We start from the raw sequence: 18,850 nt of genomic DNA, 5'->3' as shown, positions 1-18,850 counted from the left end.
TTTCCTCATTAATCATTTAAACTTACACACACATACTAAAATACAGGTTTGTGACGAGCCCTTACATGCTCAAAAAGAACATTTGGAAACTGAAAAAAACTGGAGAATATTCATTAAAAACAGTGACAACAATGTCCTAAATGTGCGAGTACATTTAAGTGATTCATATTTAGTTAGTGTGAAGAAATGAAAGGGATTTGATATTTCAATCCATGTACCCTTCGTTCTTTTGGTTATTGCGTATTAAAATAACAAAGAAACAGTGTTGTTATTTTGTCTTACTGACCTAAAACCAAAACAGTAATACAGAAACATCAAAAACCAGATAAGCAGCCTTTTTCTGTTTTTTTATTTTTATTATTCATTTATTAAGTAGTTTAGGATTTATTTCAGCAGTTTTCTTGTCTTGTTCCTGTTTTCATTCAGTCTGTGGATGTTTAAGCTTGTAAAACGCTGCTCACGCTGTAGTTTTGTTTTATTGTGTTACAGTCCAAATAGTATCCAAATAATCTGGTGACTGACTGTGAGGCTGGTGTGAAGAATAATAGATGTTACAACTTCTACGATTTGGCACTTTTGAAAAAACAATTACACAGTTTTTTTGAGGGCAGTAAAAATGTTTATTTTGCACTTCATAATACCGCTAGCTGCTAAAAGCAGTCGTCAACACACACGAAAGTTGAGCACCAGTAGATTCATTACACCACCTCTGGTTCCATTAATCACATATCATGTGCATGTTTTACGTAGCATCCATAAGATTTAATATAAGATTTAGTTTTAAAACAGAAAAACGCTGCTTATTTGGTTTTTGATTTTGCTGTATTTCTGTTTTGGTTTTCAGTTGGTAAAACAAAATAGCCACACCATTTATTTGTTATTTTGATTTGGTTTTAAAACGGAATAACCAAAGAAAGAACAGTACACTGATTTATTTCACTTGTGCTTACAGTTAAATGTGATATAATTACTAAAAGTAAGCAATACCACAAATTGGTTGATATAATAATAAAATGACTACATCATGATTACAAAAAAGTAAATAAACTCATTGTTTTGTGCTGAGTTGAATCTCATAAATTGGATTTAGAAAAATTGTTATATTAAGGACAAACATCAACCCGGTGGTTCTCAACCTTTTCAGCCTGCAACCGCCAAAATAAAGGTTCCAGAGACCGGGTACCTCCACTGTACCTGAAGGTGGTTGAACACAGACATGTGGAGACAGGGTCATCTATAAGGGGGAATAAAGGGGAGAGATTTTTGGGGTCCATCCATAAAGTCAGTAAAATGATGGTCCATTGTTCCATGAATCTGTGATAACCACATTTATTTTTTTTATCTGAATAATATCCACTGTTATCCAGGAAGTTTATTATTATTTGGACCATATAGTCATCTTAAAGATATAAATTATTTAATCAGAAATAAAATGGGTTAAAAGTGAACAAAAATGGTGGAAAAGGTGGTGAAATGGGATTTTAAAAACTGCAGAAATTGGTTAAAAGTTGTAAATTAAAGTGGGCAAAAAAGGAGAGAGACAGTGGTAAAAACTAAAAAGGGTTCAAAGTGTCAATATTGTCATTTAGTAGGAACAATTAGTTTAAACTGGCAAATAATGGGCATGACAAATTGTGAATGTGGTTAAATTGTCAAAAAAAAATAAGAATGAAATATGGTGAAAAGAGGTTAGTGACAATAATGGGTTAACATATGTGACATTAGGTGGAACGTGGTGGAAATGGTTTATGAGTGCCTAAAATGTCTTGAAAGTGAAAAAATGTGCAGAAAAGGCATTGAAATGTGTAGAAGTGGCAGAAATGGGAGTAATGTAGCAAAAATTATATTAAAAGAAGCAAAAATGTGGCAAGGAAAAGGGAAGAAATAGGGTAAAATATGGAAAGTGGTGTTGTTGCACAAAAAGGGAAAAAATATTCTTAGTTTCTTAAAGGCATCAGGCAACCCCCTCCCAGTGTCTTGCGGTCCTAAATGGGGTCCTGATCCGATTAGCCATGACATTAGCATGTTACTAATTACAATGATAGATATCATATAATAAAGGCTAAATGTCTTACGGCGGAGTCTCTAATGTCATCACCGGCGGCCATCTTTACTCGGGCAGCTCTCAGACAGAGTCTGAAGGTTAGCACCAGGGGTTGTCTGTACGGCAACCGTACAAATAGACAGTTTTATGCTCTTATCTCATTGAACAGTTTGCTTTTTTTTTTACAAATGTTATTAACGTGACTACAATTCTGGATGTTTGAACATGTTAAAATTACAGCTTTTCTCTACAAAAAGCAACTTAATCATGCAGTATAGTTGTGTAAGGCTGAGACCACCAGATTTAACTTGTTAAAAAAGTTTGTTAAAAACATCTAACATTATGATTCCTACAGGAAAGGACCAGTACTGAGTGAAGATGCCAGATTTTTGTGCAGTTTGCGGATGCTCCAATCACTGTTGTGTTGAAACCAGAGACCGTGGGATCATCTGTAACATATTACAACACTGTGACTATATTTATAATAATTGTAAGTTACTTAGTGGAAGTACGTACAATAAGGTCCTGTTACAAAAAAACAGTGAGGCTGACATAATAGTATTGCAAGATTGTTGTTGACACAAGGCTTTTTAGAATACGTTTGTTTAATCAATCACTGAATGTTTTTTTGGGTTTTTTTTGCATCTTTTTAAAACTATGTAAATGTGGTTATTTTTTAAAGTATCATGTAAAGTATCATATCATGCAATAGATATAATTTTTTGATTTAAGTATGTTATTTGGGTCATTTCTTATCTCTGTCCTCCATGTATATACCTCCACAGTAATCTAGTTCTGGGACATGCAGTACTTCTTGATTTGAAAAGGGAAATCTTGAACTTATTTTTTTTTTGCAAAGTAAATGTCACATTTATAGAATATTACTAATATGATATTTTTGAATTATTACTTGTTTAAACGAAACATATATTAATTAAAATAATTTGATTACATTCGTAACACTGTATTCCTTTCATAAATACATATATCTAATGTTGCCATTCTGTACGCTGAATTTTAATAGCTCATATATTGACATATTAATAACTTACACTGTGTGTGTGTGTGTGTGTGTTCATTGCACCTATGAAGCCAATGGGGAAACAAGTAGGTCATCCCAATCTATTGACCGGAAGTGTAACATATTTACACTACTACACAGCATTATGGGTGAGCGAGTTGACCGGAGTCACATCGTACTGAGATTGTATATGCACGCTACCGAAAAATGAATTTTAGCTAAAAATAAAAAAATAATTATAATAATAATAATTCATTTTTGTGAAGTGAACGGACACATGTTTTATTTGTTTATTTGTTTATGTTAGGGAAAGGGTTATAATCTCAGTACGGAGGTAAACTCAGACCGTGACACAGCTGTCAGACTCTAACCCTAACATAATCCAATAAACAAATAAAACATGTATCCGTTCACTTTGAACACAAAATTTAATTATTATTATTTTTATCAAAAATTCATTTTCCGATCATGCGCAAGTGTGCGCATGCGCAAATACAAACTCGGTACGATGCGCACTCAGTACATGACACCGGGACAAGATGGCCGACAGTGCGGACGAGACATCTAGCATCTAGCCTGCTGATCTAACGCGACACAGTGCGGGAATCCCGTTACCAAGGAAACCCAAACAAACTGGGAAAAGACAAGAGACAAGGAGCTAGTTTATCTTTAAGGTACTGCACTGGTGGTGTATTATTATTATTAAAGAAATCATTATTAAGGAAAAACCCAAAATGTCTCAGACAAGGATTCATCGCACTCGTGTGAAAGTAGGAAACTGGATGGAGGAGCTTTGTCTGGAGGAGGTGGGTTTAAACAACACTCTCATTATTTATTAGCCTCTTTGAGCATTACATACATTTAAAACAAATCACCGACAATTGTGTGCAGGATAATAGAAGGCTGTTAGACCTTTAAGGTAATTATGAACTAAAACCAGTTCCTGCTGATTAGAGTACATATAGTTTTAAACTGCTTATTTCTCCTTTTACTCCTAAGTTTTAAACTTGTACAAGCAAATAACAGAATACACTTAAAAGTTAAAGCCATTGGAAAACTATACATTTTTTTTTTTTTTGCTCCCTAAGAAAACTTGATTATAGATTCAAGAGGTGCAAAACAAATATCCATGTGAAATCCTGAACAATTTGTAAAGGAAACATTGTGATGCTAGTATTAGTTCCTAATTAGAATAGTTTGATATCAGCCTAAAATATACTTTACAGCACTCTTTTTTAATAACCACTATTAAAACCCTGGGGAACAAAAAAACAAAAAAAAAACACTTGTTTTGTTTTTTTCTTTGTTTGGTAAAGATTGTTGTTGTTGTTGTTGTTGTTGTTTTTTAATTAAAACAGATTAACGTATACTATTTAGAATAGAAATAAGATGACAAGACAAAATGTTTACATTCCATAGTTAACCCAAACATTTATAAAATATTTTGCGATAAATGTAAAATATATTTACATTTATTTTTAGATATTATAAATGTGATTATTAGTGTTAAAAAGTTAGTCTTCATGCTTTCAGGTGCATAAAGTAATATATATTTTAATATTTTTTTTTTTTTATTGTGGCAGAGTTGGTCCTCCATAGGTGTGTGCATAAATAAAAAAAATCAAGGGAATAAAAATACAAGATATGAATAAAAAGATTGATAAATTAATTAATAAATAGCATTTATTTATTTATTTATTTTTTTTTTTATTTATTTATTTATTCATTCATTTATTTATTAATGGCATATACTGTATCTGTAGTTGTTTATTTATTTATTCATTTATTTTTAATTGTGGCATGGCTGGTCCTCCATTTATAAGTAAATAAATAGATGGATAGATAAATAAATAGCATTTATGGCATATATTTAGGTATTGAGTGATTTATTTTTTTTACTTATGACATATATCTGTAGGTGTTTTAATTAATGTATTTATTTATTTATTTGTGGCATAGCTGGTCCTCTATAAGCGTGCACATAATCAACATTTTTTTAGTCAATATGTTGAAGACGTGTTTGTTTCCTGGTTTCTCAGGTGTTTCTCTCACTTCCTGCAGCACCTCAAACAAGACAAACATGCTGCTTCTACACCACCAGTGAACAGGGAAATGAGATGTTTTCACAAAGTCATTCTCACTGTGTGCTTTTATTTCAACAACACATTTTTTTAACATAAAAACCAAGCAGTGCTATGTAAAGATATCTCATAAGCTTTTGATATGTTTACATTGTATACCAATAGATTTTGATACAAGCAGCAAAAGGTGTGTTTTCTGTAGTTTGGAAACACTTATTGTAGATCTACAGAGGAGATGACGTCTTATGCTGTGTGTACTATGTGTGTGTCCTTCCAGGATGCAATGAAGGAGTATCTTGAGAAGAAGGAGAGGGGAGAGCTTTGTGCACAGAGAGTGGATCTGCTCAAACAGAACATTTTAGAACCGGTACAAACAACTATTACACTGTTAAAGCCATCGTTAGCACACAATGCTGTGCGTAATTTTTATTGCAAAGTAAATGTGACCTTTATAAAATATTACTAATATGATACAATATTTTGAATTGTTACTTGTTCAAACTAAACATGTAATAATTAAAATTATTTTATTACATTAGTAATATTCATTTTATAAAATGATACATATATCTAATGTTGCCATTCTCTACACCAAGTCTTAGTACCTCATATACTGATTTGATATATTAACAAGTGTGTGTGTGTGTGTGTTTGTGTGTGTGTAGGTGACTCTCTCCATGTCAAAGGATGGTGGATTGCACTTTGGGGATGTTGTAATGCTGGTGAACGTGGGTTCAGAGAACAGAGAGTGCAGCACCGTGAGCATCAACGCAGATCTGAATAGTTTGAGAACAAATCCTTCACCTGGTATTAGAGCACCATGTGGGGTCGCCGCCACCAGGAGTGTCCACCCCTGCACTCGCACCGCCTTTATTATCAGCAGGTAAACACGCACATTACAAAGTTAACATACACTTAATATCAGGGTCATTCCATGTCATTTTAAAACATTTTCAGGACATCCCACGCACCTTGGTCTCCAAAAATTCTGAATTTTTTACCAATTGTTTCGTGATCATTCAACAGTCACACTGGGAATTTTTAGTTTGACCGCATAAACACTTTTTGAGATATGGATAATTTAGTGAGGGGTTTTTGTGTCGATTTTTGTTCTTCCTTATTTTTCTTCCATTTCGATATCTCAGGAACTACACCACATTGAAAACTGAAATTTGGCATAGTAAATTAGTAATACAGCTTCATCTCTCTCACAATATACAAAAAATATCTGCTGGACATGTCAGCGCCTCAACATAATAAAAACAAGTTAGTGTGAGTTTGGGTCTGGAACATGTTTGGGTCTTCAGTAAACAACTTAGCAGCTCCCTGTGATTTGATCAGCTTTGAGATATGTATATAGACTGTTCACATCACTAATGATTAGTCACATGTATGCATTGGTACTTGGAGTGACACACTCTTGAAATTCAAAAAAGTTACTCTTCATTGGGATATAGATTTTTTTTTTTCATGTGACTTTTTCATTTTTATTTTGGACAACTTTGGGTTATTTCACCACTCGCCATTATTGAAGGTCCTTTACATGAGGCCATTGTGACTTAAAATCATTTATTGTTTATTAGTTTTTCATTAATAACATTTAACCATTTTCCCTCTTTTTTGGGGTGTTTTTTCTAATTCATACTTTGTGAGGCACAGCTTATCGTGATGGAAGCATATGGTAGCTTAGCTTCAAACCTGGTATATGATCCAAATTGAATTTTTCCTTTAATCCAAAAGAACAATTTGCAAGACTAGCAGCCATGATGATAACTTGAAAAACAAAGAGGTCACAACTGACTAAAAATATATGCATTTCATATATGACTACATTCTCCAGCTGATGAGCACTCCTTTCCAGGAAATGTACCTACATGTAGTACTAGTAGAGCTTTGAATTTTTACTCGTAACATATTTTAGGTCTGCTTGTATACTACTACACAAAATTGTCTACTAGTAGATGATTTGGCTTTACTAATAATATCTACTCACACACTCTATTGCACCAAAAACCTTTACTAGTAAAAACATTTTTTTTTTTGTTTACTAGTACTACAAGCTACAAACTTAAAATATCTCACTAGTAGTATAAGTAGACTGTTAGTCAACTAGTAGTACTAGTGAAGCCAAAAAGATTCACTAGTAGATCTAGGGATTAGAACAAATCCAGCCCTCTGATTGGTTGGGATATTTTGAAAGCCTAAATTTGCTTTCCCTGCCTCTTTTTAGCATATGATGCTAACCAGTGACACCCAATTGCTTCACTTGTAGCACTAGTGATGCTTTTGGCATCACTGGTAAAGTCTACTTATGCACTAGTAAACCTAAATTGGGCACATGTACTCCAATATGGAGCACCAGTAGAGTTTATTAATAGATATCACTGGTATCACATTTATATTCAAATGGCTTTCCATAGAATGCTTTATGTCCAATAGTAGTACTGGTAAAGCCAAAAGATTCAGTAGTAGTAGTAGACCTAATATAAATGAAGCAGGAGGGAATAGAACTAAATCCAGCTCTCTGATTGGTTGGAATACTTTCTAAAGCCAATGGGATTCTTGAATTTGTTTTTCTCCGCCCACCTTTTAGCTTATAAATCTACTACAAGTGAAACGTTTAGCGTACGAGTAAAGTAAATGTGATATTCGTAGATCTTAGCTAGGATGAATATCACATTAAGTGTTCCTTAGAGCTGAAACTGTGTTTGTGTGTCCTCAGTGTTGATGGCAGCCCTGATGGCTCCACCCTCAACTTTGATCAGAACTTTGCTCTGAGAAGCTCCTCTGGCTTTGCTATGGGAGTAAGTTTCCTCACACAAAGATGGAAGCATGAAACCTTTGTGTTCAGTGTGACACCATCAGCAACTGCAGCAGTTTGATATGAAAGTAGGAGAATATGGATTATGTATTAATATCATCACATTCAAGGAATCAAGGATTATATGTATATACTAAGTTCCCCGTTAAGCCCTTAAAGAATAAATAGGTTCAAATAATAATAGTATAATAGAATACGGATAAAGCAAATAAACATAGAATAACACCAGTAATTTGAATACAATACATACAAAAATAATACAAATATAAAATAATGTACAAAACAAAAGCACCTTTTTAATAGAACAATAGTGTCTTTGTTGGGCGTAGTTAGTACTAGTAGTGGTGGTAGTTACTATATTAGTAGTAGTGGAGTCTCCTTATATCCTCTAGCGCCATCTACTGGAAACACATAAGAAGTGCTGACGTGTTTAAAGGTTTATCTGAAGGGCAAATACATCCTTTAATTTCTGCTCATATTTATTCACCAAAAAACCTCCCAAAAAAGTGTCTCACATTGTCAGCTACTAATGGTCAGACTCCTCATTACTACTGACATCTGTATATATTATACATTATTATATATTATACACGCTCATTTCCTTTCCTACATAGTCTTTTGTGGATGTGGCCGTTTTTAGCCTCTCATTTTTATTTTTAACTCTTGGTCTTCATCACACAGATAGAATTCAGCTCTTAACTTTTTGATCATGTAAAGCACACTGAGTTGCCTTGTGTATGAAATGCGCTATACAAATATATTTGCCTTGCCTTAATTTAAGTATAATTTTAGGGTAAAGGATTTTGGGAGAACAATGACAAGAAGGGTGAAAAAATCTTAGCTTTTTAACAATCACTTCTGCAGTCTTTGACACTGACTGTGAGGCTCCTGCTAATTATATTTTATTTGTGTTTGTTTTATTGTATTTTATAATTTATTTTGCTGCTTTTTTTCATGTCTTGTTCCTTTCTTTCAACATAAATGTTTTATTGTACAATTGAAAGAATGTGCCAATTTCTAATCAAACAAAACCTGTTTATTAAAAAAAAAAAAAAAATAAGAAAATGTAGTTGAATTTAAAATCTGTGCCTTTCTACATGTTATTTTCCCTCCTTGTCTATATTATATTACATTGTTTTTCATCTGTAGAGAAGCTCACAATTTAAAACATTTAATGCTCGCACTGCAGTCAGTTTTTTTCAAAATGTCTTATTGGAGTAAATGTTTTATAACATTTTTTAATGATCTAACAGAGATTTTTTGCTCTAAGTATCCACGCTTTTCTTATGAAATCCTTCATCTGCTGATCTAAAGATGGTCTTTTCTAGAATAATCCGAGTTTTACATTCTACCTGTTCTTTTTCTCTCCTCAGCTCTACTTAACAAGTGACCTGAGGAGTTTCCAGAAGGTATTATTACAGTCGTGACTTGGATAATGTTTTTCCAATCCAACAGCATTCAGACATTCCCTCTTATTGCTCTGATGGGTTTCTAAGTGTGCTAAGAAATCACGACTACAGGAAGTGAACCTGGATGACGGCGTCTCCTTCCTGTCGTGGTGGAAAGTAGAGCATGTTGATCCCCAGCAGAGACTGGAGTCTGAGGGTCTGCCTGTTCCTGTGAGTGTTCACCACACATTCAACAGTGAATATGTGATCCTTTGCATTGTTTTGAATGATGCTCTGTTGTTTTCCAGGCTAACATGAAGGTCGTAATCAAGCACCGCAAGACCAACCAGGCCCTTGCTGTTCTGGGAGATCACATTCTTCGGTAAATTATACCAGTGGTTCTCAAACTTTTCAGCCCACGACCCCCAAAATAAAGCTTCCAGAGACCAGGGACCTCCACTGTAGCTGAAGGTGGTTGAACACAGACATGAACATTGAAGAACAGTCATGTGGAGACAGGGTCATCTATAAGGGGGAATAAAGGGTAGAGATTTTTGGGACCCATCCATAAAGTCAGCAAAATGATTGTCCATTGTTCTATGAATCTATGATAAACACATTTATTTATTCATCTGAATAATATCCACTGTTATCCAGGAAGTTTAGTATTATTTGGGCCATAGTGTTTAGTGATATTAAAGTCAGAAATCCTTGTTTTAATCAGAAATAAAATGAGTTATTTCAAAGTGGTGGAAAAGGTGGTAAAATGGAATTTTAAAGACCACAGAAATTATTTAAAAACAGATAGAAAAAGTGGTAAAAAAAATTCAAAGTGTTAATATTCACTTAAAAGTGGCAGAAATGGGGAAGGGGGGGAAAGGGGTGATGTAGAATCAGAATCAGAATCAGAATCAGAATCATCTTTGTTCGCCAAGTGTATGTTGTACACACAAGGAATTTGACTCGGTCAACTGTGCTCTCTCCAATAGTGAAAACAATTCAATAATAAACAATCAACTAGAAAAGATGATAATAAGTATAAACATAAGTATAAATATAAACAGTAGTTAGACTAGAATGTGCAAATAACAAGATGATAATAATAATAATAATAATAATAATAATAATAATAATAATAATAATAGTATAAAAAATAAATAAATAGATACAAAATAAAAATTAAAAAATAAGATAAAATAATAGAAAAGAAAGATAATAATAATAAAAGGAAAATAGAGCAGTAGAGCATTGATAAGTAGTGCAGTAGAACATTTAAATTAAAGGTATGTACATGAACATTCTCAGTGTCAGATTGATCCAAGGTTGTTATGTTTGGTTCCAGGGTTTTTTCACAGAAACAGGACTGACACTCTTTGACTGTTTAGTGTTGATCAGAGTGACAGCCTGGGGGAAGAAACTGTTTTTATGGCGGGTTGTTTTGGCGTACAGTGATCTGTAGCGTCTGCCTGAGGGGAGGAGTTTAAACAGATTGTGTGCAGGGTGGGAGGGGTCTGCAGTGATGCTACCTGCCCGTTTCCTGACCCTGGACAGGTATAAGTCTTGGATGGAGGGCAGATCAACACCAATGATCTTTTCTGCAGTCCTGACTATCCTTTGTAGTCTGTGTCTGTCTAGTTTGGTTGAAGATCCAAACCAGACAGTGATGGAGGTGCACAGAACAGATTGAATGATGGAGGTGTAGAACATGATCAGCAGCTCCTGGGGCAGGTTGAACTTCCTCAGCTGACGCAGGAAGTACATCCTCTGCTGTGCCTTTTTCCTGGTTGAGTCTATGTGGGAGGTCCACTTCAGGTCCTGTGAGATTGTGGATCCCAAGAACCTGAAGGAGTCCACGGTAGCCAATTCCCTATTTAAAATGGTAAGGGGGGGGAGTGGGGGGGGATTTCTTCTGAAGTCCACTGTCATCTCCACGGTCTTGAACGGGTTCAGTTCCAGATGGTTCTGACTGCACCAAAGAGCCAGCTGTTCCACCTCCCGTCTGGAGGCAGACTCGTCCCCGTCCCGGATGAGACCGATGACGGTGGTGTCATCTGCAAACTTCAGGAGTTTCACAGAGGGGTCCCCTGAGGTGCAGTCATTGGTGTAGAGGGAGAATAGCAGTGGGGAGAGAACACACCCCTGGGGGGCGCCAGTGCTGAGTGACCGGGTGCTGGATGTGATGCTTCCCAGCCTTACTTGCTGCTTCCTGTCAGTCAGGAAGTTGGTGATCCACTGACAGGTGGAGGCCGGCACTGTGAGCTGGGTGAGTTTCTGGTGAAGGATGTCCGGGATGATGGTGTTGAATGCAGAGCTGAAATCCACAAACAGGATCCTAGCGTAGGTCCCTGGGGAGTCGAGGTGGTGCAGGATGTAGTTCAGTCCAATGTTGACTGCATCCTTGACAGACCTGTTTGCCCGATAGGCAAACTGCAGGGGGTCCAGCAGGGGTCCTGTGATCTTTTTCAGGTGGCTCAGAACCAGCCTCTCAAAGGACTTCATGACTACGGACGTCAGAGCAATGGGTCGATAGTCATTAAGTCCTGTGATGGCAGGTTTCTTGGGGACTGGGATGATGCTGGAACTTTTGAAGCAGGATGGTACTTCACACAGCTCCAGTGATGTGTTGAAGATCCGTGTGAAGATGGGAGCCAGCTGCTCAGCACAGGCTTTCAGGCAGGAAGGAGACACTCCGTCTGGTCCTGGAGCCTTTTTGATCTTTTGTTTTTTGAAAAGCTGGCACACATCTCTTTCATTGATCTTCAGGGCAGGTGGGGGGTCAGAGGGTGAGGTAGGGGGGGGAGTAGGGGGAGCAGGAAGGGCAGAGTCCAGGTGATGGGCTGATGCTAATGAGCTGGGGGGTGGGTGTGAAAACCTGCAGTAGAAGCTGTTCAGGTCTCTAGCTAGTCTTTTGTTACCAGTAGGGTGGGGGGAGGGTTTCCTGTAGTTGGTAACTTCATGCAGGCTTTTCCACACTGCAGAAGGATCTTTGTTTGAGAAGCTTTGTTTTAGCTTCTCAGTGTAGCACCTCTTGGCTACTTTGATCTCCCTGGATAGTGTGTACTTAGCTTGCCTGAACAGGTCCCTGTCCCCACTCCTGTGGGCTTCCTCCTTAGCCTGACGTAGGATCCTAAGTTGAGGTGTGAACCAGGGTTTGTTGTTGTTGTATGTGCAGAAAGTCTTGGTCTGCACACACATGTCCTCACAGAAGCTAATGTAAGATGTCACAGTGTCAGTCAGTTCATCTAGGTTGTCTGATGCAGCTTCAAAAACACTCCAATCAGTGCAGTCAAAGCAGTCCTGTAACTCCTGCTTTGACTCCTCTGTCCATTTCTTTACAGTCCTTACTACAGGTTTAGCAGATTTAAACTTATGCCTGTAGGTGGGGATGAGATGAATCAGACAGTGATCAGAGAGCCCCAAAGCTGCACGGGGAACAGAGTGATATGAATCCTTTATTGCAGTGTAGCAGTGGTCCAGTGTGTTAGCACCCCTGGTGGGGCACTTTATATGCTGTCTGTATTTAGGGAGTTCGTGGGTTAGATTTGCTCTGTTAAAATCCCCGAGAATGATTAGCAAAGAGTCTGGGTGTTGTTTCTCCACGTCTGCTATCTGGTCAGCCAGGTGCTGTAACGCCTCTGTTACACAAGCCTGAGGTGGGATGTAAACACCGACCATAACAAACGAGGAGAACTCCCGCGGAGAATAAAACGGTTTACAGTTTATAAAAAAACTCTCCAGATTAGGGCTACACGTCTGCTTCAACACTGTGACATCTGTACACCAACCTTGGTTAATGTAAAAGCATATTCCGCCTCCCCTCGTCTTCCCACAGAGCTCTTTTACGCGGTCCGCTCTGAGGAGCTGAAAGTCCGGTAGATGTAGAGAGCTGTCCGGGATGAGTTCACTGAGCCAGGTTTCAGTAAAACACAGGGCGGCGGATCTGCAAAAGTCCGAGTTTCTGGTGTTTAGAAGCAGCAGTTCATCCATTTTATTTGCCAGTGAGCGGACATTCGCCAGGTGAATGGATGGAAGCGCAGTGCGTAATCCCCGCTGCCTCAGTTTAACAAGCGCGCCTGCTCGTTTACCCCGTCTGCGTCTGCGGCGTCTCCTGCAAATTCCATAGAGAGCTGCTGCTCCTCCGGTGAGAATCTCCGCATAACTTTCTGGTTCAATGAGAACCGGTGAAAAAAGATCAGCAGAGGACTGTCCAACTTGTAATAGTTCTTCTCTGGTGAAAGAGACCAGAGAAGGGGAGCAATAAACTACAAAAATAAAGAAAAACACAACAACTACGAGAGAGCGCAGTACCGAGGCGACCATCCGCGGCGCCATCTTGTTATAATTGTTGTAATTTACAAAGTAGGAACAATTACTTTGAACTGGCAAATAATTAGCTTGACAAATCATGAATGGGGTTAAATTGGCAAAAAAATAAGCATGAAATATGATGAAAAGAGTTTAAAAGTGACAATAATGGGTCAACATATGTGACATTTGGTGGAAAAGTGGTGGAAAGGGTTTATAAGTGCTGAAAATGTCTTGAAAGTGGATAAAAATGTGCAGAAAAGGCACTGAAATGTGATGGAGAAGTTGCAGAAATGGAGTAATGTAGCAAAAATGCATTAAAAAGAGCAAAAAGAAAAAGTGATTAAAAAAATAGGTTTAAATATAGCAAGTTTGGTGTAGTTGCCAAAAAAGGATAAAAAATAAGCAAAAATGGGCTTAAATTGTTATAAAATAAAGATTCTTAGTTTCTTGAAGGCATCTGGCGATTGTCATTTAATTGGTTTGATACACACTCTTTTTTGTACAGAACCATGTACGGGAAAGAGTACGAGGTGAAAGCGCACACGTTCTTGGACTCACACAGAGCCGAGCAGGACAACAACCACTGGATCCTGTGCACTGCCGACACTGGAGGGGAAGGACGTGTGTTTCCATATCATTCACCATCGGCGCTGGATAACAATAACAGGCCATCCCTAAAGTCTGAATCTGATCAGAATTAACTCACATGTTTGCAGTTCAAATACAGGGTTTCCTGCTTTGCATCAAGTTTTTATGCACAAACTTTAAATCAAACTGATAAAATCTAACCGAGTAAACTAGATCAGTCCCCACTAACATACATGTCTTTAACCAACTGTATAATAACAAGGGATAGCAATAGTGATGAAAAAAAGGCAAATTTAACATTTCATTTAGAAAACTTTTTTTTTAATTATTAATAAACACAATAATGTGAACAAATCATGAATGAACTTTCATTTTTATTCCAATTATAATAATATTATTCAGGTTTGTATTTGTTAGGACACTATCAATCTATCTACTGTATCTATCTATCTATCTATCTATCTATATATCTACCGTATCTATCTATCTATCTATCTATCTATCTATCTATCTATCTATCTATCTATCTATCTATCTATCTATCTATCTATCTATCTATCTATCTATCTATCTATCTATCTATCTATCTATCTATCTATCTATCTATCTATCTATCTACCGTATCTATCTATCTATCTATCTATCTATATATCTACCGTATCTATCTACCGTATCTATCTATCTATCTATCTATCTATCAATCTATCTATCTATCTATCTATCTATCTATCTATCTATCTATCTACCTACCGTATCTATCTATCTATCTATCTATCTATCTATCTATCTATCTATCTATCTATCTATCTATCTATCTATTGTTACGGCAGAATTTGCGGTTGACCTCATTTGGAGACATGATTTATTGCTCTGGTTGAATGATGGAGTCCAGTCGGAGCATTGATGATTTTATGAAAAAGTTTATTCTAAAGCTAAATAAAAAAGACAAAGATGGAACAAAAGAAGTGACCATCCCGGCCGGAGGTCCGATGATCGAGTGACCCACAGTTCTGACACGCATCCCGTATATCCCCTGCTCAGTCCCCCCCTCCCTCCTCCCCCCCGAGAGATAAGCATAGAGAGAGAAGGAGGAGGGAGGGACAGCGGGTGAAAAAAAGACAGTTTCCTTTGAGTCAAAACAGTCTGTTCTCCGGTATCTGATTGCCATGGAGACGGAGGTGTGTGCGTCTTATGTGTTCGTGTGTGTGAATGGATGTGTATGGGGTGTGCTATGTGAGTGTGTGTAGCCATGTGAGTGCCTACGCATCTGCCCTTGGGATTGTTTTGGGAACTTTGGACAAGGCGTTCTGACCTGGCAAAGTTGAAGACATGAAAAATCACACAATGGAAAGTTACACCCCAAGGCTTAAGGATTAAAATATATGAGTAAATATATTATTTAAGCATAACTAATAATTTCGCCCCCCACACTATCTATCTATCTATCTATCTATCTATCTATCTATCTATCTATCTATCTATCTATCTATCTACCGTATCTATCTATCTATCTATCTATCTATCTATCTATCTATCTATCTATCTATCTATCTATCTATCTATCTATCTACTCTACTCTATCTATCTATCTATCTATCTATCTATCTATCTATCTATCTATCTATCTATCTATCTATCTATCTATCTACTCTACTCTATCTATCTATCTATCTATCTATCTATCGATCTATCTATCTATCTATCTATCTATCTATCTATCTACTCTACTCAACTCTACTCTATCTATCTATATATCTACTGTATCTGTCTAGCTACTGTATCTATCTATCTATCTACCGTATCTATCTATCTATCTATCTATCTATCTATCTATCTATCTACCGTATCTATCTATCTATCTATCTATCTACTCTATCTATCTTATCTATCTATCTATCTATCTATCTATCTATCTATCTATCTATCTACTCTACTCTACTCTACTCTATCTATCTGTCTAGCTACTGTATCTATCTATCTATCTACCGTATCTATCTATCTATCTATCTATCTATCTATCTATCTATCTATCTATCTATCTACCGTATCTATCTATCTATCTATCTATCTATCTATCTATCTATCTATCTATCTATCTACCGTATCTATCTATCTATCTATCTATCTATCTATCTATCTATCTATCTATCTTTATTCTCGACATTTCAACTTTATTCTTAATTTGCCCCAAAATATTTTCAGCCATATACCAAATTCCATTTAAATTGAAAAAATGTTGCTTCTCATGCCAAATATATTTAGGGCATTCATTTAGATTAATCAAGTTTAATTAATTACAAAGTCTCAAGTTAATTTTTTTCTTTAATTGAGTCCAACCACTACAATTACCCTCCTATTATCCTCAAATATTACTCACACATTTACTCTTGGGGTCAATGTGACCCCAGGGATATTTGGATCCAGAAAATGATTTTCAGAAAAATGTTGACCAAGTTTTTGTTTTCATGCACTTTATTTACTGTATTTGTTGATTACATATATAAGCCCTTGATAATGAAACCTTAATACTTAAAGTTTTTCTCAGTTGCTTTGGTTTTCTCACATCACTATTAACATTTGCACAGCAGTTTGTGCATTTCTCAAAACAATTAGTGCAAACTGCAAAACCTAGTAAATAACCAGCAAAAGCCCGTCACTTGGTCAAAATGGATAGTCCTTTCCTCAAAAGCAAGTATTCGTGTCAGTGAAACTGCCAACAAGGTAGTTAAATGGCTTTGTCATGTTTTCATTATGACAGTTTATTCTCTCAGTGTTTTCCAATGCAAAAAAAAAATAATTGGTCAGAACTCAGTGACACAACCTGAAAATGCTCAAAACAGCATCATACATTACTTGTACAGCCATTTGAAAACTACAGAGAAGTTACACATTGCTGTAGTTAGGGGAGTAAGTGAGTACAAGACACTGAATATGTATGTTTCACATTTTTACTGTATACAGCATTGTGCAAAAAAAAAAAAACACTACAGTCACTTATTTAGAACAAACATAAGAAACACGCTTTTGGTAAAGCTGTGCACAAATGTGAACAATATACTGTAACAGTACATATTGTAACTGAGCATAGGTAAATCATTCTGGCACATCCAGACGTTCCTGTCTGTCTGACCACATATTTTCATCTACATCACAATGAGACATTTCCAAGAAAAAATGTTAAAGAAAGGTATAAAATTTGCTTGGCAGAATTTGATAACTAGTTAAACAACTGTGTATGTAATGACTCAAGCAATGAAATGAAGACTAATAGTTTTGTTGGGAACGACTATTCAACATCCATAAGTACAGTTCATTTTGACTGACATGACATAAGCAAATGATAATGTTAAAAAACAGCAGATAATTGTATGAAAGCAACTGATACATGTCCAAAAGCAATTGCAATTTGTTCAGTGGAAGGATAAATTTCTACTATGATGTGCACAAATGGCTAAATGTTGTGGAGGTTGAACAAATAGTTATGAGAGGTTTCATTCTGATCTAAGAAAAACACCAAAGTGACTGAGAAAAACTGTAAAACCCAAAACAAAACCTCCCCTAAATCTTTTCCTGAGAGAGAGAGAGAGAGAGAGAGAGAGAGAGAGAGAGAGAGTGCAGATTGCAATAGAGGGTTTTCCCCGATGTCATGTTCTGGGCAGTAACCCAGATGCGCGGCCATGTTGGCGTCACTCGGAAATAAACACTGCAATGGATAAACCACAGAAAAGCTTCTCAAACTGCATTATAGATGCAAAGGCATACAGGGAAGGACTTGGTAGGCAGCTAGCCGGGCGCGGCGAAGGCGGCGCAGATTGCCAAAGGCGGCACAATTTGGTGAAGGCAGTGAGGCAAAGCGGTGCGGCGAAGGCGGCGCAACAACGGCAGTGCTGCAAAGGCGAGGGCCGTTTATCGCTGCTTGCGGCTATATTTAACATTGTTATCCCTGATTTGTTAAAACTTTTGGCATTTTATAAAACTCGGTCTGACCAGCGAAAAACATGACAATAATTCACAATTTCCTCTCAAAATTCAGGATTTGCTTGTGTACATGCGCTCTGTTTACCTGCTGAATATCGCCAATATGGTAACTTCTGGGTTGATGACGCGCCATGAAAACCCTCTATACACACAGGATGTAAGGTCACACACAGTTTAAACAGTTAAAATAGCTTGACCCCAGAGGAACACCAATAAGTGTAATATGTGTTCAGCATATTGAAAAAAAAAATCATCATGATACCTTTATGCTTAATAATTGTACCCATCACATTAGGAAAAGTTATTAAATATGAAGCAAAAAAGTCAACTATTAAATTGGAAAAATGTTGCTTCTCGTGTCAAATATTGTCAGGCCATTAATATATCAAGAGTTAATTTAATGAATTTCTACAACCCAACATTTGTGCTTAATGTGAGTGTAAGGGTCTTCACCATAATTCCTGTTCTCCTCCATGATAATGATGCTCAGCAGGTTTTCTGCTTTTGTCTCAGTGTTAATGATGAAGAAATGAAGGTCTTCTTCTTCTTCTTCTTCTTCTTCTTCTTCTTCTTCTTCTTCTTCTTCTTCTTCTTCTTCTTCTTCTTCGCTTCGCAGACAAA

The 18,850-nt window shown here is 36.6% G+C and overlaps 1 protein-coding gene across 1 annotated transcript; it reads left to right on the top strand.

Annotated features, from left to right (window-relative positions):
• Positions 1-3,680: 3,680 nt before the first annotated feature.
• On the top strand, positions 3,681-14,364 carry cfap161 (cilia and flagella associated protein 161). Its single transcript, XM_028450768.1, has 8 exons — positions 3,681-3,871; positions 5,424-5,513; positions 5,812-6,029; positions 7,869-7,950; positions 9,341-9,376; positions 9,464-9,586; positions 9,664-9,737; positions 14,169-14,364. The coding sequence occupies exons 1-8, from the start codon at positions 3,800-3,802 to the stop codon at positions 14,362-14,364; spliced, it is 891 nt and encodes a 296-aa protein (XP_028306569.1). The 5' UTR covers positions 3,681-3,799.
• The last annotated feature ends 4,486 nt before the right edge of the window (positions 14,365-18,850 follow it).

The sequence above is a fragment of the Gouania willdenowi genome, chromosome 6 (genome assembly GCF_900634775.1).
Source record: "Gouania willdenowi chromosome 6, fGouWil2.1, whole genome shotgun sequence".
Lineage (NCBI taxonomy): Eukaryota > Metazoa > Chordata > Actinopteri > Blenniiformes > Gobiesocidae > Gouania > Gouania willdenowi.
Note: the sequence above shows the minus strand (reverse complement) of the source record. Positions and strands in the feature narration are given on the sequence as shown.

What these genes read in the sequence shown, in the direction of transcription:
- cfap161 (XM_028450768.1), top strand. Translation starts at nt 3,800, where the DNA reads ATGTCTCAGACAAGGATTCATCGCACTCGTGTGAAAGTAGGAAACTGG. An exon ending in CCTCTGGCTTTGCTATGGGA is followed by an intron (nt 7,951 to 9,340) that starts GTAAGTTTCCTC and finishes TTCTCTCCTCAG; the next exon opens with CTCTACTTAACAAGTGACCT. An exon ending in CTGGGAGATCACATTCTTCG is followed by an intron (nt 9,738 to 14,168) that starts GTAAATTATACC and finishes TTTTTTGTACAG; the next exon opens with AACCATGTACGGGAAAGAGT.